General features: G+C 38.9%; 1 protein-coding gene across 1 annotated transcript in view; it reads right to left on the bottom strand.

Moving 5' to 3' along the window:
- Positions 1–1,529: 1,529 nt before the first annotated feature.
- The window catches only part of GTPBP4 (GTP binding protein 4), a gene marked incomplete at its 5' end in the record, with an annotated part of 10,451 nt that continues 3,326 nt past the window's right edge, over positions 1,530–8,654 (bottom strand). The window contains 11 exons of the mRNA XM_009890029.1: positions 1,530–1,728; positions 2,251–2,385; positions 3,546–3,611; positions 4,496–4,693; positions 5,592–5,692; positions 6,244–6,295; positions 6,404–6,481; positions 6,740–6,850; positions 7,312–7,401; positions 8,137–8,202; positions 8,291–8,482. Of these exons, the coding sequence (XP_009888331.1) occupies positions 1,576–1,728; positions 2,251–2,385; positions 3,546–3,611; positions 4,496–4,693; positions 5,592–5,692; positions 6,244–6,295; positions 6,404–6,481; positions 6,740–6,850; positions 7,312–7,401; positions 8,137–8,202; positions 8,291–8,482 (1,242 nt within the window). The remainder of the gene's footprint in view (positions 1,729–2,250; positions 2,386–3,545; positions 3,612–4,495; positions 4,694–5,591; positions 5,693–6,243; positions 6,296–6,403; positions 6,482–6,739; positions 6,851–7,311; positions 7,402–8,136; positions 8,203–8,290; positions 8,483–8,654) is intronic.

Raw genomic sequence — 8,654 nt, 5'->3', positions numbered from 1 at the left:
GACAAGGGGAGGGCAGTGGATGTTGTCTACCTCGACTTTAGCACAGCTTTTGACGCTCTCTCCCATAACATCCTCATAGGTAAGCTCAGGAAGCATGGGTTAGATGAGTGGGCAGTGAAGTGAATTGAGAACTGACTGAATGGCAGAGCTCGGAGGGTTGTGATCAGCAGTACAGAGTCCCGGTGGAGGCCTGTTACTAGTGGTGTTCCCCAGGGGTCAGTACTGGGTCCAGTCCTGTTCAACACATTCATGAACAACCTGGAGGAGGGGACAGAGTGTACCCTCAGCAAGTTTGCTGATGACACAAAGCTGGGAGGAGTGGCTGAGGCTGCGCCGCCATACAGCGAGACCTGGACAGGCTGGAGAGTTGGGTGGAGAGGAACCTGATGAAGTTCAACAACGGCAAGTGTAGGGTACTGCACCTGGGGAGGAATAACCCCATGCACCAGGTTAGCGGTCGACCTGGTGGAAAGCAGCTCTGCAGAGAGGGACCTGGGAGTCCTGGTGGACAGCAAGTTGACCAGGAGCCAGCAATGTGCCCATGTGGCCAAGAAGGACAATGGTCTCCTGGGGTGCATCAGGAAGAGTGTGGCCAGCAGGTCAAGGGAGGTTATCCTCCCCCTCTACTCTGCCCCGGTGGGGCCATTATCTGGAGTACTGTGTCCAGTTCTGAGCTCCCCAGTTCAAGAAAGACAGGGAACTGCTGGAGAAGGTCCAGCTGAGCGCTATAAAGATGATGAAGGGAATGGAGCACTTCTCTCAGGAGGAAAGGCTGAGAGAGCTGGGTCTGTTTAACCTGGAGAAGACTGAGAGGGGATGTCATCAACGCTTATAAATATCTGAAGGGCAGGTGTCAAGAGGATGGGGCCAGACTCCTTTCAGTGCAGCCCGGCAACAGGACAAGGGGCAATGGGCACAGACTGGAACACAGGAAATTCTGTCTGAACATAAGGAAAAGCTTCTCTACTTTGAGGGTGACAAAGCACTGGCACAGGTTGCCCAGAGAGGTGGTGGAGTCTCCTTCTCTGGAGATACTCAAAACCTGCCTGGACACCATCCTGTGCAACCTGCTGTAGGTGACCCTGCTCTGGCGGGGGGGTTGGACTAGATGATCTCCAAAGGTCCCTACCAACACTGATCATTCTGTGATTCTGTGAATTAACTTCCGCACAGAAAACCAAACCTTACTGAAGCTGTTCATTTTTAATTCTGATGGTAGCTTCATTAACAAATACTTCACATTTCTAGATTTAACCTCATTTTAAATCTAGTTTTGCATAGAACATTAAATGCTTTACTGCTACATGAAAGTCAGTAGTAAGAAAATTGAACAAAGAGGTATTTTCTATATCTATTTAGAAATGGTTTCTCCCACCAGTATCGACAAATTTCTCATGGTATCACTTGGAACTGCAAGATCAAGCTATCGGAACCTTTCCTCTCTGAGCTTCAAGTATCTGTACACTAACACAAACCACGTACTCTTTAAACACTCTATACAACTAAAAAGGAAAACAAGACTAGAAATCAGTTTTAATAAACTCAGTTTTAATCAGTTTTAATTCAGAAGACGGCTTATCTTCTCTGTGTTTTACCAGATTTTCTCTTTCCAGCCAGCAGATGTTTTGGCTTCAAGTCAAATATGTGTCTGTCCGACTCTCCTTTCCTGCCCAGGCGATTCATTTTCTTTTGAGCCTTCTTTGCCATAGTCTTGACCTTCTTCACCATCTAGTTAAAAACAAACAAACATGCAGAGTAGCTTCCTCAGTAACTCACATAACTAGCTTTACCTTTTAAAAAAACACTAAGCTAGATGATTTTTTAACAAGGACATTAACTAACACCCAACATATGCCCCCACCTGCAACTCTGGAACAACATCGCTGCAAGCGACACATCCTTAGCGAAACTCTTCTTTCTCAAGTACACTAACATCATGATCGCACTATCCCTGGAATTCCTACCTTACTAAAGGTGGAACTCCACAGTTTGTAGAACTCTTCCTTCATACTTGCATACAGAAACAAAAATTTGAAACATACTTTCTTAGTCTGTGTTATTACACCTTATTTTTAAGAATGAACAAGGCATTTTTGAAGTAAAGAGTGTTCAAATGAACAGAAGATGAAGCTGCAAAGAGAAGCTGAACTCCTGACAAACACAGCCAGCCTAGCAGAAAGTTTCCCAGAAGCTGGTTTAAGTACAATCATGCTGGTTTAACTGCTATAAAAGTAAATAACTTCAACAAACCTTTTCATCGCGAAGACCAGAAACGTCCCGTGGTGTGCGAGAGGAGCTGCGACTGCGTGCCACAGATTTAGGGGTCTCAGACTCATCACGTTTACGTTTTCTCGTAGCACTACGGGATCTTCTCACATAATGTGCCTGAAATTCAAAGCATCACTTTAATTATTAAAAACAGAAACAATCAGCTCAGACATGCTCCATTTCTAATTAGACTAATATGAAACAACAGGAAGTGGACTGCTGTGATTGTGTTATCCCATAGTAACATAACAACCTTGTCAACTGTTAGTCACACTGCCCGTCTGTCCTACAGAAACTTTCAAAATAGTAAAATTTTGATTAGTATTAGCATATTCTTTCCACAATTAACTCCAGTTTTCTAGTGGTTTTGTTTTGTTTTGTTTTTTTGTCTGAGTAGATTCATAAGTAATGGATAAAAAGACACAGACAATTAATGGATGGCAATATTGAAGCAATTTTGCAACAGCAAAAAAGCAATGAAGAAACCTACCCTGATTAGTGCCCTGTTTACAGGACAAAGCCCCAAAGAATTTCAGACATGAAGACTTATCATCCTACAGCATAAGTATTAAATTACTCCTCACTGAGACCGCTCCTAAATCAATATGGCAAGTCAGCTGTGAGAAGCAGAAATGCTTGCTTCAGATGTGCAGTGTTGACATTCCTTGTTTCCTAACTCCTTGTTTAAAGAATTTGAGGTCTCAAGATCTAGATAGCCATAACACTGCTGGATTTGCTGGCAAAATGGTGGGGTTTTTAAATTTTTGATAAAATGAAATGTCTCCCGAAGGCAAATCAATGATTGAAGTACTTTAGCTGCCTTCCATCTAAAGATGCCAGTTGCCCTCAATGACTTCAATTACAATTCACAGCATTAATGAACTGTAAAAAGATAAGCCTGATGTCATTATTACTACTTCTGACATAGTAGTGTCTCATCCAACAAAGCAGACTTGAAAATTGAGAAGTATGTTCAGCCAAATCCCATTCTGGAATCATACACAAATTCCAAAAGAGTTCTAACAGAAAGCAGTGTACATATATATATGTGTGATTCTTGATAAATGTTAGTTTATTGTTTCAGCCTATCCAAAATGTTTTGATCACGTCACTCAGAAATTCCAGTATCAACTCCCTCACCTGAGTTTCCTATTTTCTCAAGAGATCCCCTCTTTCTTGTGCCAACTGTAATATGCATTTCAAATGTGCTCAAATTTAGCATGTAATGAAATTAATCTCTTTTAGATAAACGTCGTGTTTAACTAGCAAAAACTTACATCATCTTTATTAGTCATGTCGAGTCCAAGATCAGTCATTTCTTGCTCTAGCACCTTCCGCTGGACCTGTCAAAAGACAGTGAAGAAAACAGGTTTCATTCAAAAATGTACGGTTCTATCTTATTTTTTGTCTTAATACGCCACCATAAGCCCATTTATATTCACCACATATTTATTCATTTGGCACATCCCATGAGCAGATAACGAAAGTCATAATTTCACATTTCTAGCAACTTAACTCTCTTCACCCATAAATCCTTCTTCACAGGCTTGCAATGCCCCAGCATTCTGTAAGGGTCTTTCAAATAGTTTGCCTCTTCAGGCGGAAGGGGACAAAGAGAGGTATTTCAGTGAGAAATGTTTCCTTCTCCCAAAAGGCCCACACTTTGGGGAGGATAAGAAACAGAGGGTGCAAAATCAGCAAGATTTATTTCAGCAAAATGTTTAGTTATCAGTTTGTTATTCTGCAATCATCTTGGAATGGTCACAAGAGATTATGACATTAGCAAGTGTGATACCTGCCTTCCAAAAAGAAAGATATATAATCTTTTTCAGCATAGGGAGGGCTCTAACAAATTTTGCATCATTTTGATGTTACGTATATAATTCTCCCAATTCTTTGCATTTAAAATAATAATAAAAAAATACAATGCAGCAATCCAACTAAACGAGCTGAAATGTATTCTTCAAAACTTCTTCTGCAATATATATGGAATCTTACAAAAGACTCACTTGTGTTACACAAAACAAAAAGGGCTACTATCACTCATTTGGTTTGGCCTCTGTAACTAAGTAGTGACCAGCACTGCTTGGAGGACAGAAGGAAGCACGTAGCAAAGGACAGGGCCAAACATGAGAAAAAGTGGTAACTTCAACTGCCCGATACTGTGATAAGTTTTCATAAGTTATACACCGGGAAGATTTTACTACAGAGTATGTTCTATACTTGCCTTTTTAGCTGTTCTAGGCATCCTCGGACCTCGAGTATCTTTTTCCTTTGACTGCAGGATTTTCAGTTTCTTCTTTTCTCGGATCTGTCGTGCCAACTGTCGTATTTCCATCATTTCTTCATCATCACTGTCTGGTTCGCTGTCATATTCTCCAGCAGCTTCTCTCAGCTCTTCCTCTTTCTCTAATTCTTCCAGTTTCTTAAATTTTGAAGAGATGAAATGAAAATCAAGACGTTCATCAAATCTCTGACTTACAATCCTCAACGTCACATCTTTGCATGGCCCAGGGCCATGACAACATGCAGACTCTTCAAAGGAACGAAGTTACTTGATAATGACCTTTCCAGCCACACTTAATGCAGCCGGTGATACAGATTACGGAGAACCTATGGGGCACACTGCTAAGCAGACTTACTTGACCACATCACTTATAGTTTGGCTGTATTTGTGTGACTGCCCTGAAGCTGCCCGCTGTGAGAACGCAGATGTACTATGTGAACTGTGCTAGCTGTGCTGTTTCTGGAAATACACTCTGAAAAAAACCTTCTCCTTCTACATTCAGCGTGAGTCTGCAACACCAGCAATTCAGATGAACCCAGCTGCATAACCGGCCAGCTCCAGAGTCTGCACTCACTACTCCTCCTTAACAACCAGCAAGAAATAAGAGCAGTGCTTGTAATTAAATAAAAATGTTATAAATTGAGAGTTGAGTCCATTTCCTTTAACATCATACTCCACTAGACATAAATTTGATGGGTGAATTTCATATTATTAATAATACATAAAGTTTGATAGCTACATTCCTTCTGGCTACAGTCAAAGAATGAAGAAATATATCTTCTGTAAACCTCATATTTTAAGACGGAAAAGATAAGATCACCATCATTCTGACAAGGTAAAGCAATTTTCCATTCTTCTGAAATCCTGTCCTTGACCGTTCAGAAAACAGTATCTTTCCCCATGGCAACTGCAGACAGTGTAAAAGAACTTGTTCTCAAACCGTATTGTTTTTAATCTACAAATACAGTAATTTACACTAAACAAATAAAGAGATAAAGAGGCAAGGTAAGTGTGAAAAGAAGAATGGAAAACTCACTCTCATTATATCCGGATCAATGTAGTCAAGTATATTATGACCTTCCCATATCTCTGGTATCTTATCGTATTTTTCAGATGAATTCATTAAGTCCCAGTATTCTTAAAAATATAACAAAAGTTAATATAAGAGATGAAAATAATTTCAAAGAATGTTCGATGACAGAAAACAACAATCAGATCACAATTAAAAAAAAACCAAACACAATCCCTAAGTGGCAAGAATTTGATGGCATCTCTTGACATATTGACAAATACTTCTGATCCCCTTCCTCCTGCCAAATATTGTTCAATAACATGATCCACTGCCGAGCCACAGTAAGCCACAGATACCCAGCTGAAACAAATACACACAGTCTGTGTCATATTGCTACTTTCTTAACAAAGAGAGCATCAAGCATTAATGAGATAGCACAATATAAAGGGAAAAAACACTTGAATCATCACACCAGTCATTATATGTCTGTGACTCTAAAATGGGAAACAATTGAGTGACATTATGAAAACAGGAACAGTCACTGACGATCACCAGTTCTGGAGCAGAAATAAAAAACAGCTGAAAGGAGTGAGGTTTAGATATTCTCCCTTAAGACTGCAATAGCAACTTTACTGCTTAATAATAATAATAATAATGACTGTTACGGAATACTTACTCTGAAGATCCAAAACATAATCATCTCCCAGTTCAAGTTCAAGATCTCTCTCCTGCAAAGACATTCATGGCTTTATATACCTTCTAATTTTAAACCTGTATGCTATTATAGCAAATGTAAAAAACATCTGCTGATTTCCTAATTAAGAGATGCCACTTACCGATTTCCTCCTGGGTGTGTCTACTTCCATGCGTTTCTTACGTGCTACTACTCCCTCAGGTATAAAAGGCAGCCGCTCCTGAAATTAATGCAACAATCCACCCCAATAAAAAAGGGGGAAAAAGTTTGAATAACATTTTGTTACAATGGTATAAATCACCATTGCAGAGTAATATATTTCTAAAGCATACAAAATGCCAAGCTGGGAAAGGCAGTCATAGATAAAAAATAAGAAAATTTCACCATAATTATCTGTTCATATGTTCAGACACCAGAATTCTTATCCTACTTAGGAAGTACTGGGAAATACAATAAAAAGTGTAAACGTGCAACCTACCTTGTTATCTCTTTTGGTTGGCATGGCCAAGTGTAATCTATTCAATACTTCATTCACTTTATTTCCTTTCATTTTAGTATCAACACGATAGGCCAACAGTCTGTCACAGGCCTGAAAATGCACATGGCAACATTAGGTAAGGAACGAAGCCTTCCCCAATACAACAAATGACACAGTAGGCTTTCAATCCCAAATATCTAGCTTCACATCTCATCTTCTGTCTAATCTCTTACCTCTCTAGCTCTCAAGAAAGCATTGAATTGTTTTTATATATAAAAAGTAGCATGGAAAGATGCATCTGATTTTTTATTTTTTTTTTTTTTACAATGAGCTGACAATAAGAGAAAGCAACAGGACTAAGAAAAATCTCACCAGATTTTTTTTAAATTATGATTTGTATTAGACATAATTTTCCATTTGTGCCCAAGTCCACTGAGGCTCAACAGGCTATAAAGGATCGCATGCTTACAGTTTATCACTATAATGCACAGTTTATCTCGGATTAAATACATACAAATGAGGCAAAACATTAGCTGTTCATTTGGAATGAAACTGAGAGGAAAGAGACCTACCTCTGTTTTAACTTGAATTACACCTTCTTCTGTTAGGGTACTTGTCTCTATTACAGAAAATCCTTCTGCTTCAAAAGTTTCAAATATTTTCTGAAATAGAAACATTACCCCAAAGAATGACATTCTGCCCATTTCTTAATCTACTAATACATTAAGAACAGAAATCTTAATCCAATATCAACACATGCAACTTGTTACTGTTTTATTAGAATGTGTTTCTAAAAAGACAACAGGAACTTTACAACTACAGTTCTATTTAACCCGTTTCCTCTTTTATAAGCAAAGAACTACTTTCTCTAAGGCATCTATAAATGACCTGTAAGCTATAATGGGGAAAAAAAAAAAAAAAAAAAAAGCGCGAAACAAATTCTGTGTGTCCTTGAACCTGCACATACAAAAGAATTAGCCCTGCACATACACAACGTGTTGCCCAGTGGGACCTTCTACTGGAAGTGTTCAGCAACACCTCTCAGTCTAATGCTCATTGTCTCTGAACTCCAACTGAAACGATTATTGAACAAGGCTATTCAGTCTTACTTCCAACCACAGCAGTAACTGAAAGTTCTCACAGTGTCAGAGATTTCTGAAACCACTAAGGACATGCTTTCTGCTTTGCATTTACAATATTCAGACAAGGATATATATTAGACAGTTTTTAAGAAAGACCTAGAAAGCTACTTTCCATGACACGATGCAATAGTTAGATAAAGAAATGATTGCGTTAAAGTTTTTGCCCGATACAAATGATAGTCGTCCATGACATTTGCACATAGTATTTTTGTAAATGTCATAAGAGAGAGAGAGACATGGGACAAGTAAACTAACCTGACTCTCTTCAGGAAGTTCTGCAATCCTCTTCACATCACATTTGTTTGCAACAATTATAAGTGGCTAATAAAAAGGAAAAAAAAAAGAATCATAGTTCAAGTTACCATGTTATAAAAACCTGGGGTTTATAAATAATGTAAAGCAAACCTACCTTGTTAGCAAACAATGGCTTAATATTTCTGAAGAGTTCTACTTGCTCCTCCAGGCTATGCCCACACTGCTCAGATACATCCATCACATAGAGCACAGCAGCACGAAGATGTGCAAGTGCAGTTATAGCCTGCATCTCGATAGTGTTCCTATCCTCCAAAGGATGATCCAAAATACCAGGAGTATCTACTACCTAAAATTAACATAATTAAGTTAGGCCTCATTACAGGAGAATTGATACACTACTTCAGGACATGTGCTTGATTTCTGGTCAATATTATCTTTTTTTTCAGTCATAAATAAGACTGTAGACTCAGTCAACTTGAGAATGTGAAAATGGAGTAATGGAAGAAGAATGAGGATTC

Source organism: Charadrius vociferus, unplaced genomic scaffold, assembly GCF_000708025.1.
Source record: "Charadrius vociferus isolate BGI_N301 unplaced genomic scaffold, ASM70802v2 scaffold3658, whole genome shotgun sequence".
Lineage (NCBI taxonomy): Eukaryota > Metazoa > Chordata > Aves > Charadriiformes > Charadriidae > Charadrius > Charadrius vociferus.
Note: the sequence above shows the minus strand (reverse complement) of the source record. Positions and strands in the feature narration are given on the sequence as shown.